Raw genomic sequence first — 20,667 nt, 5'->3', positions numbered from 1 at the left:
TTTTTCCCCCCCCCCCCCCCCCGCTCAGTTTTATCATTTTTAGCTTAAAACCGCTCACTTCAGTGAGTGCTCACAATGCTTATTGTCCTGTCTTCACATTGTATGTGCTGGCAACGTGCTGCTTTTCCCTGGGCGTACCTCGTGTGCCAGCACAGAGGAGCAGAGACTCCCCTGCTCCATCCTGCATACGTTCACCTGATTCCTGGCAGCCTGGTGTCCGGTGGGAGCTGGTGACATTGTAGTGAGAGGCTTTGCTTTAACAGCTACTCAACCCAAGCTGTTCCTATTCCTCACAAATTTTAACACAGCAACTTTTGATTTGTTAACAGGCCAAAGTATATTTAAAAGAAAAATCCACCTTGTTTATAATTTCTTGAATGTTACATTTAAAGCTGTTATAAAACTTCTGATCTTGCAATTAAGGTTTAAAGCTAATTTAGATGTTTCTCTAAAACATTTTGCTAATATGAGGTGCGTATGATCTTTTTTTCCAGTCCTGTAATTTTTCCTTTTTTGTGGCTTTTTTTTTTTTATGCAGCAACAGTATTAATGAGTGTAGACTGTGCACAAGACCTCTTGTTCCTGAGAGCTTTTTAATAGATTTTACCTTCTCCTCCCTGCTAAGTCTAATTTTGCTTTTTCCTGTGGTTCCCCTTCTGTTCTTCCATCTGTTTGGTTTAACTGCTTTATTCTCTCCTGGTGTTTGTGTACACTAATCCTTATACCTTCTACCTTTCAGAGCTTTCTTTAGTTTCAGTGGTTTAATTCAGTTTAGTTTCAGCATACATTTCACTAAGATGTTCCCGGATGAGCTATGATTTTTTGAAACTAAGACTGTTAAAATCGTTTCTTCTGTCTCTTTATTTAACCTTATTACTGCTTGCACATGCCATTTATGGTGCTATTACAGTATTTTTCCAAAATGCCAATAGCTCTGGCTTCTTGCTTTTCAGAAACTCCTGTTCTTTCCATTTTTCCAGAGTTTCCAAAAGCTGTAAAGGTAATTCTGTAAGTAAAATGAGATGGAAAGACCTGCAAAATGTAGATGCATAATACATTTCACTTACTGCAAGCCCCACTGCCTTTGTTTGTGGAAGATCAGCACTTATGCTCTGGGTCCCATTGCTTCATATTATGAAAGTCACCTTGGGCCAGTTGGTCTATCCTACCACTCTTCTTAACACTATCTGCAGTAGATAAAATAAGAAATTCAGTGATTCATAAGATTTTTCAAATACTAATGAGAAAATTAATTGGGGGGGGGAAATTCTAAATTTTGAGGTAGTGATTTTATTTCTTTTATCAGCGCTCAGAGATAGAGATTAAAATCTTGCTAAGATGGTTAGTCTTTGGAACACAGAAGAGTTTTGATAAACAGGTATGTATTAATTACATGTGATTGTAAGCCTTTTTATTCTTAAAAGTGGGAAAGAAGCAAGAGAGATCTTTTTCCGTGAGTGGAAGTAGCAAATAAGCACTGGGGCAAAAAGACACATTGGTGGGGAAAAACGTTATTCTGTCAACATGTTTAGATAGGCTGTCAGAGCTCAGTTCAAAGGATCTGGGAATCTCAGAAGATTTCTTTCAAGACTAACCAATTTCCTGCAACATGCTGTCAGTGCTAGGAAAAGGCATCTCTTGCACATAAGAGCAGCTGGTAGTTTAAAAAAAAAAAAAAAAAAGTGTTGGTGGAAAATATCCTCCGCATCCCTTATATAGAGCCATTTTCCAGTGGGAAATGTACATCTGTGAAAACAGAGCACTTGAGAAAATTCTATACACTTCAGAATGTCATTTTTCAAGGAAAAGTGTGGTTTTTACTAACAGTGCTTGCTTGTTTTGGGTATTTTCAGGAGAGGGCTGGGCTTTTTTTTTGTCTTTTTGTGTTTTGTGGGTTTTTTTTTTTTAATTCTGCAATGAGTTACTTGAGTTCTGAAGTTTTATTAAATGCTATTGATTTGAAATGAATTGTTCTGATCCTTGTCAAGAGTTGTTTAAAAATGCTGTTACACAGAATTATTCCAGGCGTTAATATTAAATCAATATACTTTTCCATTCTCTGCAGGGGTATTTGTAATTTTTCTTACTCTTTATTCTCTTAAATAAGACTTGTGAACTTTGTATCAGTAAAAGGACTACCAGGTCTTTAGTTTTACCAATTAGAAAAACTAATTTTTAACATGGATTTAAATGTGTGTGTGTACCTTTTTAACATGTTACAGGATCATTTTGTTTCGAGGGTTGATTTACTAAATTGCTCTTGAGAGCCTTTTAAGTAGTAATAATCTTGTGATTTGCTTTGCACAGGGGCAAGAGACTTCTGTTAAAGAACTGTTGACCATGTTATGATGTGATCATTAACCCTGTGTTAGCAGGAGAAAACTTTATTTTATGGGAAATTGCATTTTTTTATTTACTTGAATATTCTGTTTTGTGGAAATACAGTTAATCTCGTAACTAGCATGAGGACAGTTTGTTGTTACTGTTGTTTCCAATTTGAATCGCCTTATGCTTGCCCTTAAAAACCAACCTGACACTGTCCAAAGGGTAGTTGAATTTTCTTTGCTATAGCTGATGCTGCCACTTCTGAAATGTATTTGCCAATGTTTTGTTGTTTTCAGGAACCATTGATATATGAAGATGAAACCATGAAGAAAAAGCAGAACGAATAATAATGCTTTTCCGAAACCGTTTTCTGTTCTTGCTGGCTTTGGCAGCCTTATTAGCCTTTTTGAGCCTCAGTCTACAATTCTGTAAGTGTCCTCCCCCTTTGTTTTCTATGTATAGTAGTCTATAGGTGTGTTTAAAAATGGCCATGCTTGCATGTTGTTTAAGCATTCTTTCTGTATTTAAATATTTGTTGGGGTTTTTTTTTGGTGTGTGGTGTTTTCTTTTCAAAAATAGGAAAATAAATGTAAAAATAAAAATGGTTTTGTGTGCCATCTAGGGATTTATACAATCTAGAGACTTTTGAAATCAGGCAATCTCAGAAAAAAAAAAAATCTTAATTTTGTAGCGCAGTTAATGTGATTGAATCCTTCCATGAAAGCAGACAAAACGCATTTGAGTAAAAACTGCTGCAATTTGTATTTTACACTGCATCAGACCAGACCAGACAGGATTGAAAAAAATGCTGTGAGAGAGTTGAGTCTTGGAACTTCTCCTTATTTGTACCTGCACATGAGAAAACTTTTAAACAGTTGAATTTGTTCATCAGAAGTGGCTGGTTTGTTTAAGAAAAGATAAATTATGTTGTGCTTCATGGGTCAATCCTGAGGGCCATAACTTACTGATGACTAAGCAGGAAGGTGGAGCTGAATGCAGGTTAGTGTATGTTGACAAATGAGCATTGTGCCATATGATGGTATCACCTGGTTCATCAATGATAACATTTGCTAGGTAAAGTGATGTTTTGTGTAAATCTAATAAATAATAATACACATGGATGCAATTACTTTCTGTTAGAAGGCAAGGAAATATGGCTATCTGTAGTATAGGATAACATTCTTTGTTGTTGTTGTCTTCCATCGTATTTTAATGTAAGAGTGTGGCCCTTCTGATCTGTGCTTTTTTTGCATAGTTTAAAAAAACCCAACCAAACCCAGAGAATTACTTTAGATTTAGAATGTGTCTTTTTCATATGACGGACAACTTAAAGTGGGGGGTGTGGGAGGTGGAAGGGGAAAGAAACTTTGTGGTTCTCTATTGTTGGTTTTTGTGTGTTTAAACCCATGTACATGTAATACAGGGACCTGTGGCTCTGAACTGCTTTCTCAGTCTCCTATGGGTTCCTGCCAGTGGGTGTGACTGCAGCTTGTTTTGCCTGTTAGGCTCTTTATGTCTCTGCCCTTGACGTTCCATGGTTGGTTATGAATTGTGTATAGGGTGAAGGTCCTAGAGGAACTTTAGTGGAAATATGAAACTGAGTTGTTAACAAAAATAAGCTTTATTTAGAGATGAGGAGGTAGGCATACAGGAGAGTGAATCACATTTAATTAAAAGAGGAAGTTATTTTCCACTTAATTAGAAGATAACATTTGTGCAAGAGGAGTTCTGGGAGGTAAAGATGTTTGAGGGGGTGCTTTAAAAAGCACTTAAGCTGCAGGAAGTAGAATCATGAAACTTAGTGCCAATACCAAAATACATATAAAACATTTTAAATCCTGAGAACTTCAATACAGACTAGCAGGAACTGAGTAGTTTGACATACATTTAGCCTGATATTTTAATGACTACCAGCTTCAGCTTGTAGATAGCCTAGTTCAATCTCAGACCAAAGGCCATCTCCAAAGCAAAGACAAAACTTTCTTCTATCACCATATAAAACTATTATGGAAACCAGCTGGAGTTTGAAGAATTTAAAAGCCAAAGTCTAAAAGCCAAAACCAATTTTTCCCCTCTGCCTGCAAAACAATCTGCTACCTGAGTCTACAAGTGCTTGATGAGGTGCTTTCAAATTAAACACAGGTGTAAATTTTTAGTCTTCTCCTGACTAGTTTAACATTAAACTAAGAAAATACTTGATTCTGAACGTCAGCTTTTAATGAAACAAGCATGCAAAAATTTAAAGAAATATTTGCAATGCAGTGTTAATGGGAGTGTAGTTTCATTACTGTCTTAGAGCAGAATCTTTGGTCAGTGTCCGTGAGTAATATAAATACATGAAAATGCTGTTTTGATAGAAGTGGACCAGGTACTAGCACATGGTGAACCACGAGCTGAGTCAATAAGGCAGTAACCCCCACCTGAGAAACTGCAGAACATCCTTGAGAAAAGGTCTGTAAGTCCCTCTGATACTGCATGGTATGAAGCACTGTACTGCAATAGAGCATTGAAGAACAGAAAATTTAAGTGTCCAGCTCCCCAGGAGATAGACATTATGTACTTAGTGGATCTCTTTACTGTTTCCTGTTGCCATGTTGAAGGTCCTTCCTTGAACTGATTCTATTCCTTTTAGCACATGACATAGTTCAGAGGCACGCATCCCTTGAGATTTGATTCTCACCATTGCACAAAGTGGTAGTGATGTTTTGTTTCATGTATAAAGCTTTTTCTGAGAGCAATATGCTGCTTCTCTTTTCCTTCAGACTATAAAATTTGGTTTCCTATTTTGATCCCTTCTGAGCTGCCTGGAGAAAAATTTTGTTTACATTGCTTTATAATTTGTCATTTTATGGAATATGAAAATAAGAGTTTATACATTTAGACTCAGGAAAATGCTCAAGCCACTGAGCTGGTTTTTTTTCTTTTAATTTTTTTGGCTTTGTTTTGTTTGATGGGAGTTACCTCTTGAAGCATTTGAGTGGAAATGGATGTTTTATGCTGTTGTGAGATTGACTGTTAGCAAGCAGCACACAGCTTTGGGGGAGGACTGGTGATTTTAAAACATGCTACTGCTTTTCTAAGCAGAGAATGCTGAAAATGTGTTTTCCTTTCTGTGCTAAATTTATTTAGAAAAGTGAAACAGCATGAAATGCATAATTATATAAATAGTACCTATCTTCCTTTTTTAAACTTCTGCTTTAGGGCAGAACATCACTCTGTAAATGTTTGATATTTTATCCCTTCTTGTTCACACGTGGAACTAAGGCAATTTGAAGCCAGACTACGAGTTGTAGCTGATTCTAAAGTGAAGGGAATAGTCAAGGCTAAGTTCAGCTGGTTTGCCATAGGTTCTGATCCCATGTTACAAACAGCCCTCGCTGGAATGGCTGACAGCCTGTCCCATGTTTGAGCTGTGAGGGTTCAGGAATTGCTCGCAGCAGAGTTTGCAGCCCAGTCAAGCAGAAATGGATGCTGGTTTACTTTAATAGACTGTGCTGTAAAGGGTCTGCAGCTGCTTTATGAGCAGTGATTTCTACAGCCACAATGAAGTGGAGGTGATGGGTGTTGTAAGTGTCAGCAGTCCTAATGTAAGTCCATCCTTCCTTGTAAGACAAGGTCCCAAGGCAATTGTTTTAGAGCTAATAGTTGTCACATCTTGGCTTTAGATACAAGCGGAGACGCTGGGGAAAACAGCCAGGGTTGGACCTCAGAGTAATGTATTAGTAGGCTGGGGATGGACCCAGGACTGATAGAGAACTTTGTGTCCTGTTTTGATGTTTGTTCTTGGTCACTTTTTCTTCTATTGTGGTTTCTGAGTTCTGATCTAAACTAGTCTGCTTTCCTGTGTTGTTTTTTTCCCCCAAGGCTGGTGCTTTACATGGATACTAACACTGTTTAACTTACAGGGTAAATCACTAAGAAAATTTCCCCCAAAATCTCTCTTGGCAGTAACCAACAGCTCTGAGTGCTAAAAGTATTCTGTCCCACCAACAGTTGCAGTGGATGGACGTGGACTGGTGGCAAGGATCACTTTACCAGAGCAGAAGCTACCGTCTGCCTTGTGTCTGCAGTGCCGTGGTACCAGAGATACAGAAGGCAGCTCTGTGGAGCAGGCGGCTTACGTTTGTGAAACGTTGTGTGCTGGATTGGCTTGCTGGATCAGGTGCCAGCTGAATCTTCTTCATTTCCTTATCCTGAGAAGAGGGCAACATATAAGCAGTCTGCATTTTGCCAAACAGTTGGAGAAAGGACTTTTTTTAATTGTAATAGTAATTCTTCAAGATGATGTAGTTGCTGTGGATCCCTTAAGATACCTTCCTTCCTGCTGCTGGAGTCCTCTGTCATGTATGTTTTGGGCAATGGGGGACTTGACCAGTTCTGCTCTTTATTCCCTTGCACAGGAGCAAAAGGCATGGGGTCTGAGTATGGTCTTTTCCTATACTGCTTCAGGTGCCAGGCTTGTCTGCCTGGGTTGCCAGCCAGCTGCCTGGCTATTATTTCACTTGGAGCAGTAGGGTAAGGGAACCTTCTTCAAGAAGCCTTACTGAAGCTATGGGTATTTATTTACATAAATAATGCATCAGGTTTTGTTCTGAACGTACCTGGTGGGTGATAGGAGAATGAGATTTGAGAAATGTTTGAAAACTTACTAGAATATTCCAAAACCTGTTTATAGTTTTGTCAGGGATGTTTACCATTTCTAACAGGCACATAGAAGACATGTTAAAAGAAGTTTATACTTGATGAAAAAGTGAAAGTCTTAATTGTTTTAGTTATCTTTTATGTAACTGTGTGGTCTGGACTTTGAAGCAAAAGACTGGGAGCCAGCTGTGTTCTCAAATTCACTTTAGCTATTGATAAATTGTATGGTGTGAAACCTGAACCAGATCAGCAATAGAGAGAAACTCTCCAGTGGCAGATGCCTTCAAATGTTTTATGTGTTTTAATTTTTAAATAGTATAGAAAAAAGTGTTAAAACTCAAAAAATGTTCCAATGCTGACTAAAAGCATACTATGATGTCTCTGGTGGGTAATTATAGTGAAGAGAGTTTTTGTTTGGGAAGCCCATTGGGTAGAGTGACTGGTTGACTTCCAAACCAAATATGTCTGGCAGCTTTAAGTTTTATTGGGAATTGTTTTTGTTTCCCTCTTGTTTTATGTTTGGGGCCAGATCTGTGGAAAAGAGTGGAGAAGTGTTTTCCTTATAGTATTTATCACTCCACACATGTTTTTATTTCTCCCCCTTTTGTCTATTTATGTAAATGGTCATGGTTCTAAAACAATTTAAAACTTAAGAACTAGAGACAAAAGGAGAACTGGTTTTGATAGACTTCAGTTCAAGTGTTCTAAAATGGAGTTATTTTTTCTCTTAAAAGACTTCACTGTTTTGCTTTGTAAGAAAAACTGCAGAATGGAAATATGACCTGCACTAGATTGTGGACTCTGTTTCTGGTCTCTGTATATATTATCTGTAATGCTGTTGACTAAAATTAGGCCGTTTACTTCTGTACAAACAGAGTGAATGCAAGTTGGGATACTTTATTCTTTTCTGACAGGGAAAAAGATTGCAGTGATTGGGATCTTTCTTCTTACTATGTGCTGTGTAAAATGCCCAGAGCAGTGCAAATGGATTGTAAATACAGTGGTTGGAGGAGTAGTTCCTGTAGTACAGAGACGGAGGATGGCAGTGCAGCTAGATTGAAGCCTGTTGTAAAGGATGTCTCAGAATCTAGTTGTGGTCCTGCAGTCTCACACTGAGGGGAAAAGGCATTATTTAGGACCTTGTCAAAGTTAATTATCATGGTTAGCCCTTAGGTCAGCTCAGGAACAGGAGATTGCAAGGATGCCTGAAGAGCTTCTTCCTTTTTTTCCTGTAATATATGAGAACCCAATTACTGGGCAAGCAGAGGCCTTCCAGTATATTAGAACCTCTGTGTCTGTCTGCAGAAGCCTGAAGGTGGGACTCCCCACGGTGCCTCAATGATTTATCTTTTGAAATTACCTTCAATATACTAAACTAAAAGGAGATTTAAAAGTTAGCAGTTAAGATGCCATGTGTAATCTCTGTAAAGTTTACTTAACAATAACTGTGGATTTTTATTTTTTTAATTGAATGCATGTAAACAATTTTTTTCAACAAATTAGACACCTTTATTTCATTTTTATTTTTGTTTCTGCTTATTGAAAGCCTAAGGAAAGAAACAGTCAACAGAAGAGGACTAAAACTACAGTGGGAAAGCATCTCTTTCTACTGGCTGTTTAACCCTGTGGCAAGCATAAATTACTGACTTTGCTTTTGAGCCTGCCTCTTCCAGACATTTTGCAGAATCATGAAGTCCCTGGCTCTCAGGCAGACCCTGCACATGGAGCTTCTCTTCATGTCTGAAGTTTCTCTCCCTAAATACTTCGATACTCTGGTCAGTGCCTCAGGCTTGTCTTTCAATAAAAATAATTTTGATATCTGCCACTGCTTTTTAGGATATCAGCTGCTCTCCTGGCAGGGTGCTGGTTCCGTGTAAGGTGTGGGGAGTTGTTTTTTTTCTCTTAAATACTCTCTCTGCCTTCATGGTTCAGGCTTGGGTGTTGGTATTTTGGAATGTTTGGAGATGACATTTCACTTTTCCAGTAATAATTTCCTTCTGCTTTCTGTCATCTTGTTTTGCACTGGAGGTTTTGGTTTTACAGATGAGTCATAGGAAACAGAAGTCAGGATTCTCCACAAGGCAAAAGCAGTAGAGTTTTATTTTATTGGCTTGAGTGCCATGGGCAGCTCCTATTTTATGAGGATGGCCTGCAGGAGGTGATTGTGGTGTTGCTGCAGAGCCCCTCTTGGAAGCCTGTTTGCTTTAATAATGCCAGCCCCTCTGATATGGTTGCTGCTGTTTGCATCCCCGCTTGGTGACCCAATACAGCTGTGCAGGAACAACACTGAAGAGTCTGGGGTTTAGCTCGGTATCCTTGCCACCGCTGGCTTCAGCCCCTCGCTCCAGACGAGCTGCAGTGCTGTGGGTGCTGGGTTGGTTGGGGAGGAGGATCCAGGGACTGTGTGCCAGTGCTAAGTGCGCAGCAGGGAGGTGCAGGTGGAACAGAGGTGGAAGCCAAGAGGGTGTAGCATCCCTGTTGAGCCCTTCCACTTGAGAAGCAGGATGTGCTTCCTCAACTTGCGATGCTGTAGCTGTGGTGCTGCAGAGCTGCCACCGTCCCCCTGGCTCCCCCACGAAGCAGAATTGGGGGTGAGCTGCACCTGCAGCCCCTTGCCCAGAGACTGCCAGTGGCATGTTGAGAAAAGCTGGGATATGCAAAGTCTTTGGAAAAAATGGGCAAGTTTGTTTTTTCCAGAACTTAATTTCTGAAGGAGAAGCAAGAAAAAAAAAACCAGGTTATTCAGTGAATATGTAATATAAGCTTCAGGCTGTTTCTGGACAGAATACATACCCTTACCATCTCTCTAAGGTGAATTCCTTACCATCTCTTACTGTTCCTTGCCAACAAACAGTAACTGCTCATGTTTCATATTTTAAGAATATAATTTCTTCAGTGGAAGAAAAAAAGATTAGAGTATTGCATTTTGCTGATTTATACAACTAACTATATTTAAAAAGACGCAGCTTTAGAATTCTTGATGCAGAGTTTGTTTTTTGTTATGTGTTAACCAGCATACAAAATTAAAAGGAGACCAGATATCTCCCTTCCTGAATTTTGCCTTCAAGCTCATAAGCATGGCAGATTTTCCACTAATGAGAAGTCTCTCTGGGTTTTTTGAAAGTACTAATTTAATCTGAATTTAAGATTAAAGGGAAAAACAACCCACAAATAATATATCCAAGGCTGTGTACATTTTAGTGGTGAATGAAGAAAAGTAACTGTAAATATACAGAGTTTTGTTAAAGATGCTTTTTATGTTGTTATTGGAGATTTAAATAAATCTTTGTGATTCTTGAAAGTGGTGTTACAATGTACCAGTCCAGAACTGAACCCTTGAAGGGGGAGGAGACATGATGAATACCTGAGAATGAATTTTCCCCCAAAAATAAAAATAAAATAATCTGCTTTAAATATAGGTCAGGTTAAGTTGTTTCAGGCAGGATTTGACCAGTAGAAGTTACTTGGCAGGCTACAGAACTTTATAAATCTCCTTTAAGTATGTACTTTGGTTTCATCTGTGATGGTTAGTTGAACTGTATTTAAGCAGAGATTAATATGAGCTGTTAAAATATATGGTTGAAGGCTACTGTAAATAAAGCCTTATACTTTGCAGAAAGTTATTAGTTAGGCTTCTACAAATCCTTACTACAGTGTTGGGTTAAATTCTAGAAGAAAGGAAACAAAATAGTAAGCATTTTAACATAATTTCTCTCAAAATCCAACTAAATCTTGGTCCTAATACCTGCAAGATAGTTTGTGAAATTTGTTCAGTCTTTTAATAATTGTAGTGATACATATTGCAGTTATTTTAAACATGTTCAAGGGTCAGTGACTCTTTGTAGGGACAGTCTCATAAGTATGTACCTGTCCTTAATTATTTGAGTTTTGAATGGATGGTAAACAGCAAAGGAAAATTAATATTCTCAGTAGGAAGAAAAAGGTTATGCTTGCAGTAAGTATTTCTGTCAGTCTTCACCGAGACTAATGCATTTTTCGTAATTCCCTCTCTGTATATTTAATTTGGAAAAAACCTGTTTTGTTGCTAATAGTTAAGCTATCTTTGCTGGAATACCTGCACTGTAGGTAAATCCTTCCTGGTCCTGCTTCTGGCCAAAGTGGATTCTTGCACTAGTTGCTAATAATGCCACAAATAGGTTCCTCTAGAACATGATTTGTATGTTATATATAGTGATATGTTATTTAAACAAATTTGACCTACATTTCTTTCAAGAATGTGGGTAATGCCTATGTCTTACTACATACCATGGGGTCCTGCTCTCTCTCGGTACTTGGGTTTATCATCAGAATGGGGCTGTAAAAGTGAATGAGGGTAAAATATTAAATGAGGAAGGATTTAAAGTTTATTCATTGTGACTGAGAGACCTATAAATTTGTTCTGTGAAGATGTGTCACACCACAGAGGAGAAGCAACTCTTAAGCACTCTTCAGACACCAGCCCTCCCCTTGTATCTTGTTCTTATGGAGGCCCAGAAGGTGGAATTTTCTCTAGACCTAGAGGCTCACCAAGGAGTGGGTGTATTCCTTAGTGACCAGGACTGTTCGGGTTTTTGCAATGAGTGATGTGCCAGTGTGACTGCTAGCAGCTCTGTTGCAGTTGAACTCTTATAACCATGTGTGTAGCTAGTTTCCCTGCATGAAAGTCTGTGGAAGACTGTTGGGGGAGCTAATTGAAGATGATTGTGCAGTGTTTTCTTCTGGTGACTCACAATTTTCTGTGTGTTTTTTCCTACCTCTTCAGAGATTGCAATCATTTTACAGTCCTGTGAGCTTGTTTACATTGTATTAGTCTATTATGAATTCAGTGGTGTTTTTTTGGGAACCATTGCTTGGAACTGTCTGGCATTGCAGTTGGAGATAGTTTGAGATATAGAACATCAATTAAGTAGTTCAGTTTCTGTAGAGCTTTAAGAAATGCTTTTTAAAAAATATATAGAGTATACCTCTTGTTCTCTTATTCCTATGCCACTTTTTCTTCCTTTTTTTCCTTCTACAGTCTCATGAGAGCGGAGTGGAGGGGGAGAATCCCCTCCCTCAACCTGCTGGCCACGCTTCTCTTGATGCAGCCCAGGACACGGTTTGCTTTCTGGGCTGCGAGCTCATATTGTTGGCTCAGTTTGTCATTCACTAATACCCTCAAGTCCTCCTCTGCAGGGCTGCTCTCAATATGCTCATCACTCAGCCAGTGTTTGTGCTTGGGATTGCCCTGACCTGTGTGCAGGACCTTGCACTAAAATAAAATATAGTAACAATAGTAATAATAAAATATAATAACAGTAATTCAAATGAAAAGGGGTGGACTCAAAAGAGAGAATTAAAACCAAAGGGGAAAAAAACCCCCAGGTGATGCACAGTGCAATTGCTCACAACCTGCTGACCGATGCCCCACCAGACCCCAAGCAGCAATTCGCTCTCCCAGCCAACTCCCCAGTTTATGTACTGAGCATGACGTCCTGTGCTGTCGACTGTCCCTTTGGCTGGCTTGGGTCAGCTGTCCTGGTCATGCTCCCTCCTGCTTCTCATGCACCTGCTTGCTGGCAGAGCATGGGAAACTGAAAAATCTAGGATCAGTGCTACTTAGCAACAAGTAAAACATCAGTGTGTTATCAGCATTATTCCCACACTAAATCCAAAACACTGTATCAGCTACTAATGGAAAATTAACTCTATCCCAGCCAAAACCAGGACAAATCTGTAGCAGCAGATCAGGTGGATTATTTACTTATTTTTAGCAAGTTCTTTTTTTGGTTAAAATTTCAGGATGTTGCCATTCTCAGCTCAACAAATGCTCATTAATCCACTTCTCTGCTGTTCCTTTTTCATAGCTCTCTAATGCTGAGTCAGGCTGCCATATAGATCACTGCAGATGTGTTTGGATTGGCATGTCTTGTCTTTTAAAGCCAAAAAAATTGTTCATAGGATTTTTCCATAGGTTAGTTGTGTACTGACCTGAACTGTGTTTTAACACCTGTAACAGTTTTTAAATTCTGAAATTCACCTTATTTTGTTTGTAGAAATAGTAAAGAGAGTTCTGTTTCTCATGTGCAGATGTTACATTCTTAAAAATATTAAATTTGGTTTGGTGATTCAAGGTTTGTTCAAGGAGGTGAAGTCTGCACCGCATAAGCCCTCAATTCTCACAAGAATACAGCCTCTCTGCTTGGGGTTTGCATTCTAGCTCTTGCTTGGGATTTTCAGGACAACAAATTTCAGTGTTGCAGCGGGAGCTGTGTGGATCAAGTCCCCACAGCTGCTGGCAGCCAGGGCTGACTGGGAGATGTACTTTGGGCAGTTTTAGTCTTCGCTCACCTTTGGGTGAGGTGGTGAAGGCAGAGATTGCCTGTGTCTGATTCTGCCACACTCTTCTGCTCTACCTGCTGTGCTGCTTTCCTGTTTTGGCTGGTTGGGCACTGGGAAAGGATTCTTATCCCTGAGGGTTTTTTCTTTTCCATGTGCAATTTCTCAGCTGCTCGTCCCCTTGCCATAGGCTGCCTTCCTTTGTACCTTTGTTTCTTTCATGTTTCATTATAGAGGTGATGGCATCAAAACAGAACCTGTGTGTCTTACACTAAGCAGGTAAAGATGGCCTTGGCACTCTGCTTTGTTTTAGTACAAGCCCTTTGTTAATCTTTTGCTGACCAGTCTGATGTTAGACCAGTTTTCTGAGAATTCACAGTCAATTCAGAGATTCAGCTTTATCCCTCTTTACTTTTATCAGAGCTTTTAGGACAATGCTATCTATTAATTGCAAATTGATTTCTCATACATTAATTGTTTTCTGTCCTTTGAGATTTGTGTTCTGTCTCTTCATCAGAGGAATGTTCTGACCTCAATCTCCCTTTCTGCCTTGTTTTGAGTGTAAACACAGAGTCTCAATTGGAGAGTACCAGGAAAATAATCTTAACGTCAGTGGGTATAATGCAGTTGTGTTCCCCTCATTTATAGGCTATTGTGCCATCTTCAGGAAAGCATGAGTGACTATTTGAACTTTAGATTTGATGATGGGTTGTTTTTTCTGAGCTGTCCTTTATGCCTGCAAATTGTGCCCCCCATGCTGCTGCAAATTGAGTTGAAAACCATGGGTTTTATGGATGTGCTAGTTCTTCATGTATCTGTTTCAGATATACTTAATATTCTTCAGGTAGTTGTTGTTCATGTTTCTTCTTAGTCCTCTTAATTTTCCTCTTGCAATTTATCTTCCAGGCAGTTTTGTCTGTCTTTTATCTGTGCTTTTGCTGGGCTTTCATTGCTGAAAAGATAGAATGACTTAATCCAAAGCATGTCGTCGTTTGACTGTGAAGATTTTTGAAAAACTTACTGTGTTTTCCTGGGCTTGTGTATCTTCTGTGATTAATAAGGCTTATTAAGCTGTACTGATTTTGAAGATTCTAATGCCTGAAGGCAGTTTTTTATTGCTTTTATTTTTTAAAAAAATAAGAGTAATCCCTGTTCCTGAAGTAACTTCCATTTTTAAATCTTCAAAGTTCACTCACTGAGACAAGTGCAGTGCTTGCATATACTAAATGGTGTTGTGGTTTATTTGTTAATGAGGTGGGGTCTAAGTAGTTTGTATTTAAAAGACTGAGGCTTTTGTGGACTTGCTGCAGTGAAATATGAAGTCTTGGAAAGTGGAAGTGATCTCCCTTTATGATTTTTGTGAGATAATTGGATTTAAAAAGATGGAAACCCTAGGTATGTGGTGTAATTTTGGGTTTACCACCTACACACATTAACACTGGATGAAGACAAGAAATAAGATTCACCATCTTCCTCTAAGGTGGTTTAAGGCAAATGTCCTAAAGATATCAATAATTCTCTGATCCAGAGAACAAACACTGTTACAAATTTCTGAGATAAATGACTATGTCTGTTGTTACAGGCTTCCCCAGCACAAAAATCTGTCAGGCTCTACTGTATTAAATATGTTGTTTTGGGGTTTGCTGCTAGCAAATCCATGGCAGCTTTCTGTGCCCTGGTGTTGACAAGGCCAAACAAGTGAGCTGGCGTGGGTAAGCGGTGGCATATGGTGTTGAGATCGCTTCCCTGAACAGGTCAGTTCATGGATGGAAAACAGTTGGGATTAGATGTGAAACAGAAAGGTGCTAATTTAATGCAGTAGTTAAAATATTGATTTGAATGAGTAAGGCTTTTTATCTTGGAAGGACACTGATGTAGGGAAGTGCCAGATGTCTGTGAATTGTGTTTGACTGATGACATTAACATATTAAACAGTTTGCGTCCTGTGCCTTTGTAAAGGCTCTGGCTGAACTGTGGACATACTGGGTTTTACTGCCTTTTGGGTGGTAGCCCTTTCAAGAGAAAGAGAGATTACTGTATCTGACCCAGGTGAGCAGACACAGAGATACTGCTGAGAAGTGCAGAAAGCAGCTCTCTTGGGAGGTGACAGAAAGATGCTTTTAACAGTGAGCAGATAATACAGAATTTTTGCAGCCCAAAAAGCTGCTGACTTGGTGTTCTGAAACCAGGGGAGCAATGCTTGTAAAGATGTAAAGGGCAAAGTCATGCTTTTAAATCCTTTTATTTATTTGGTTTTATCTGTGTATTTTGTGATTTCTATTTCAATAGCTGGATTTTCTAATATACGCTCTAATGAATTTCAGAGGCCATTCTGAGTATTTTGGGATGCTGTCTAAGAAGAGCCCTAAGGAAAGGAAAAGAGGCAATGATGTGCACTTGAAGCTTTAGATGAATATATGCTCCTATCATTTGGTCTTTTAAGTGGACGGGGAAAAAAATCATCTAGGATGACAGAAAACAATTGTATGCACTTCCTTTTCATATCCATGTGAGGAGTGAGAGCTTAGTAGCAAAAATTAGCGAATTCCTTAAAGAATGAGTGTGGGAGAACATGTGTGTTTCAGCAGCAGAGAGCTGGTGTCAGAGATGGAAATTGTTAGCAACAGGTTGCTGGATAACAGAAGAGGAGCAACTGCTGAAACATCTTGAATTCTACTGTATGAGGCATATTTTTGTAGCATTCTCAGCTGCTGTAGATGGGAAGATCACTGAAGCCAGAGGATTTGCAGTCCATGTTCCTGAGAAAATACTTTTTGCCATGTTTTCTTCTGCTATGTTGAACACTTGGTGTAGTTGGCCTCTATGTTTGTGTTCAGTTCACATGTGAAATCTGCCAAGCATCTTTTTTCATCTGTGATGTAATCACTGCTGCACAGCTTCCCGCTCCAGTATTTGTCAGATTCAAAAAATATATAGGACAAAAAAAAACCCCCCAAAGTTTACACTCCCCACCCCACACCCACATACACACCCACACCCACCCCAGGTAAATTATGGCAGTAGCATTCATATATTGTGTCTTGCATCTACCTTTTCATGTTGACCTTTATTTTAAGACAATACTATGGAAATGGGAATAGTTGCCAACAGTTTTTAAACACAGCTGATAAAGCTGTTTTGAAAATCTATTCCAGGACAATTCCACTGGATTAGTTAATTTATCAGTCTCAGAGTTCTGTAGACAGAAGCAGAATAGAGCTTTAAAATCCTCCTGTAGTGCTCATGAATCTTGTTAGATAAGTAACAATGGCTGGGTCTACTCTATTTATAAAAATCATGCTTTCAGGCCATAAAAAAACCCCACTTAGTGTTGGTATACTTAAGATTTTTGTGGTGGCCCTCAGGACACGGGGTTGGTGTAGTTGAAATCATCTCACATCCTGGTAAAATGTGACAGCTATGCAGATACTTCGATAGGAGTGACTTCATTTATAGCATCGTGGTGCCGTTTATGTAACACTTCTCATTTGTGAATCCTAACGAGCCTGTGGTAGGCAGGGGACCAACATATCTGCTTCATCTTAAGCAGTAGTGGGGCTTTTTTTGCATCTCGTCACTAAATAACCTGGAGCATGAGCAATATTCGAGTTGAGTGATGTGTTTATAGAGCAGGAAATCTGTCTGCTTGTCTAATGTCTTGTAGGAACTTCCCTCACCCCCTTCAAATCGACTGGAGAGCCAACCAGTGAGGTAATTAGCTGGTAAGGAAGAGCTTTATTATGTGTATATATATCTATTTTAAAAAAAGGAGTACATTTAATTGATGGAAATATAAATCTTTTCCATGTTAAACAATGTAGTGTTTCAGTGTAGTAAGAAAATAGAATAAAATATAGAGAGTAATTTTTCACTTTGTGAGAAGTGGAAAATGACTGTCTTCTCTAGAACTTGAAAAGGATTGGATTTGCAGACAGCATTGCTGTGTTACTGCTGTCAAACTGAAAATCCTGGAAGCTCTTTAAGCAGTGCCATATGCCCTTCTGAACTGCCGATTGAAAAACAATGGGGGGGGGGAAACCCTAAAACTACAAAGCTCTTTTCCAAGCCACATCTGGACTCAATAAATGCAAGCACCCATTGTATAATTTAACATGTCTGATTAAATTTGGTCTCAAAAGCATAACACTACAAGGCCTGCCATGTTGTGCTTTGGTGCAGAAAAGATTTTCTTAACATATTTATTTTCCTTGTGTAAGTCAGATTGGGACCCTGTAAAAAAATCAACAAAGCATGCAGCTAATGCAGCTGAAAATAAGAAACGTGTTCTCAGAAATCCTGGTGTGAGTTGTTTAAAGCTGGTAGAGTTACTGTGCATGGTGGTCGTGTATAATTGCTCTATTTATTTTTGAACGTGAATACACAGACAAGGCAGTCTGGCCTTTCCCTTGAGTCTGATAAGGGATAAGGCCCTGTGTCAGTACCTGCGAGCTGTGGCTCTGTGGGCAGAATGTTACGTTTGGCAACTGCCCCAAGATGAGGAAAAGCTTTCAAGAAGTTCCCAACTTGTGACCCAGAAAATAGGCAGACAAATAGGTCTTGACCCACTTATGGAAAAGGGTAGGGGATTTGGCTATTTCTGTCCAAGTCTGTGAAAAACAGCTAAGAAAAGCAGCCAGTTTATAGTAGTTCTCAATTGATTTGCATCTCCAGTGGAAAACTTTAGGGATCTGAAAACCAAGGCTGAAAACTCAGCTAGTGTTAGGCTGAAGAATAAGCTTTTGTTTGCATTTCATGCAGTAAAATTACATCAAGAAGTTCATAGGTAAACTTAAGATGCACTTGCAAGTTGAAGCTACAATAATATTACGATTGTTTCAGGAGCAAAGAAGGGGCTGTGGTGTGAGAGCTTATGCTGGAGCGCATGTATAGACTTCCATTTTGTTCAGCTAAAATTTAGCTTATCTTGTATTTGAGCTTGTGCATGGTAGGAGACCATTGTGAAGTCTTTAGGTTTTTTTCCTCATAGCCTAGTATAAATGTTTATTTTAAATATATTTTTTTTTCTTAAAAACATGTACATTAAAAAAACTAAACACTTCAGTGCTCAAACTTGTTCCCCCTCAATCAGATCTGATTTTCACTAGATTAGCTGAGGTATATCTGTAACGTCCTAGCCTTCTTGAGGTTTCCTTTTCTGTCAGTAAACCTGTGATATACAGGATGCTTCTGAAAACTTATTTTTCCTACATTTTAAACAGAGAAACAGTATTTTTGTTTACTTAATTAAAACTGGCTCAGACTTCTAGGGGGGAAATTGCCCTGTAGTACAGGTAAGTTATTGCAAAAAAAAAATAAAATTAAGGAACTAGAAAAAATTAATGGAAAATAGAAAACTTTAGGTAGAATTTCTTTACATTTCTTATTTCCAGTAGATATGTCTCTCTCAGCCATGGACAGGGGGTTTTCCTTGGGTAATCAAAATAAAAATGTAGCAGGCAAATCAAAAAGGGGGGTTTGTTTTGTTTTCACTGTGAGTTGAGTAACAGAGTTGCTATAGCTGTTGGTCTTGTTAGTTGTATTGTCTGTTGCAGTTTTTCTTCTAATGATGTCTTTGACAGTCTTTACAAGATAGCTGAAACATCTTTTAAGCATTTATTGACAGCAAATGTGGCTTGGGCTGATGTTTTCTAGTGGTCAAATTGATGATAAGTTAATGCTGAAGTTGAGTACTGTTAGCACAGTAATAACGCACTCCAGTGGGCAATGCAGAATTGGATGAGCTGCTGTCTAGGTTTTGCCATTCCTGGGGTGCATACTGTGCTTCCTTAGTGAGACTGCCCGGGTGACTGTGACTGCTACTTGTGTCTTGGGTCATTAAGATAAGAAGCAAGGCTTCAGGTGAAGTTTTGGGGAACAGACAGGGGCTGCAGAATGCTTTTTTTTCTTTTTTTGCTGAAGAACAGTTGAGGCAGTGCTGAAGTTCTTTACTTGGCCATGAAAACCCAATATCTGTTTATCCTAAATTTGAATTTCCCATGAGTATTTTTCTAGTTGGAGGAGATTGGCTCCTCACATTGCCTGCCCTGCTCCCTTCCCCACCAGGTTTGGGTGTTTAAGACTGACTGTGACTGAGTTCTCCAGGTGGAGGGAGGACACTCATGTTTCAGGCTCTGTGATGACTGGGTCTGCAAGAGTAAAAGAAAATCCAGCTCTTGTCTTGTATTAAGTCACAAGAAGTAATTTGGGAAGTCAGTGAGACTATAACTTCTGTGTTGTCACTTTGAAACAGAAGATGTAGTTTAAGGAACATGAGGAAATATAAACATAGCACTAAAGAACAGAATTTTAAAAGCAATACTTTCCTAATACTGACCCAAGTAATGGAAAAATTCACCCTACAAGGATCAATGCATCAAAATGGAAAAAGCACCAACTTTGTGAATTTAATCAATTTCTTTTGGCAGGTTAGTGTTTATATGTAAGAGTTAAAAATGTGATGTTTTATTCCAGCAGCATTCCTCATTGTCTTCAAAAGTAACTGATATTTTTACTGTAGGAAGGGAGATGTCTATGTTTACCTCATAGGATCAATAGAACTATTCTAGTGGGCTTTAATTTCTGGTGTCAAAACATGCTGTAATGAAGGCTATTGAAGAAATCTGTGGGAAGTGTGTGTATTCAAGGCTGCCATAGCAAGTGCTTTTGATTAGAAGCACTGGCTTGAAAAGAACATTTATTCAATGACACCTACTACTTGGTTACCACACTTAGAAATAATTTTCATGAATTTTTTTTAAAGTCAGTCTTAGAATTTAAAACAGGGTGCTGGCAATAAAATTGTGCTGTAAGTCAACACACTCCTTGAACATTCTCTAAACTGCCATGATCTCTGTCACATGAGGAAGAACAACAGCAGCAATCCAGAAACTTTTGTTGAATAGGTGTATGTGTCTGGGCCTGTCTCAGTTCATAACTCAGCACCTAGTGCTGAACGATTGCAAATTCTTGGAAACTCAGAGGAAGGGATCTGTAGTTTCTCTTCACTGTTTGCTCCCATTTGACTGCTCAGTCAACAGCATGAGGTTGGAAATTCCTTTCCGGTTCTGTAATGGGGTTGATGAATTTGCACTTTGGGTCATCATCCATTTTAAGACCTTTGGTTTGATAACATTTGTAAGTGAGTAAGAAGACAAGTGCTTACCTCTGCTGCCCAGCTACAGTTGCAGTCTGAAAGCTTTACCTATGTGATCTTGAAGCACAATAGTATTGCTAGGTTGGGGTACCGTGTAGAAATTACAATCCAAGGAACCTCTTTAGTTTGTCACAGACTTGTCAAGTCGGACTTGCTGTATTCTAGGTTAAACTTAGGTGTGTCCTCCCCAGCCCCCTGCGGTTGTTTTTTCTGTTATCCCCCCCCCCCCC

At 39.0% G+C, this 20,667-nt stretch overlaps 1 protein-coding gene across 4 annotated transcripts in view; it reads left to right on the top strand.

The window, feature by feature from the left end:
- The window catches only part of PXYLP1 (2-phosphoxylose phosphatase 1), a 59,210-nt gene that overhangs the window by 14,610 nt on the left and 23,933 nt on the right, over window positions 1-20,667 (top strand). For 3 of the 4 annotated variants that reach the window (XM_026854755.1, XM_026854757.1, XM_026854756.1), the window contains exon 2: window positions 2,622-2,753. In XM_026854755.1, the coding sequence (XP_026710556.1) occupies window positions 2,675-2,753 (79 nt within the window). In that variant the 5' untranslated portion in view covers window positions 2,622-2,674. Of the gene's footprint in view, window positions 1-2,621; window positions 2,754-6,484; window positions 6,670-20,667 lie in introns of those variants that run through there. The other variant, XM_026854758.1, reaches the window with a different exon arrangement.

Source organism: Athene cunicularia, assembly GCF_003259725.1.
Source record: "Athene cunicularia isolate RWA chromosome 9 unlocalized genomic scaffold, athCun1 chr9_part1, whole genome shotgun sequence".
NCBI classification, from domain to species: Eukaryota; Metazoa; Chordata; class Aves; order Strigiformes; family Strigidae; genus Athene; species Athene cunicularia.
This window is presented reverse-complemented; position numbering and strand designations above follow the sequence as displayed.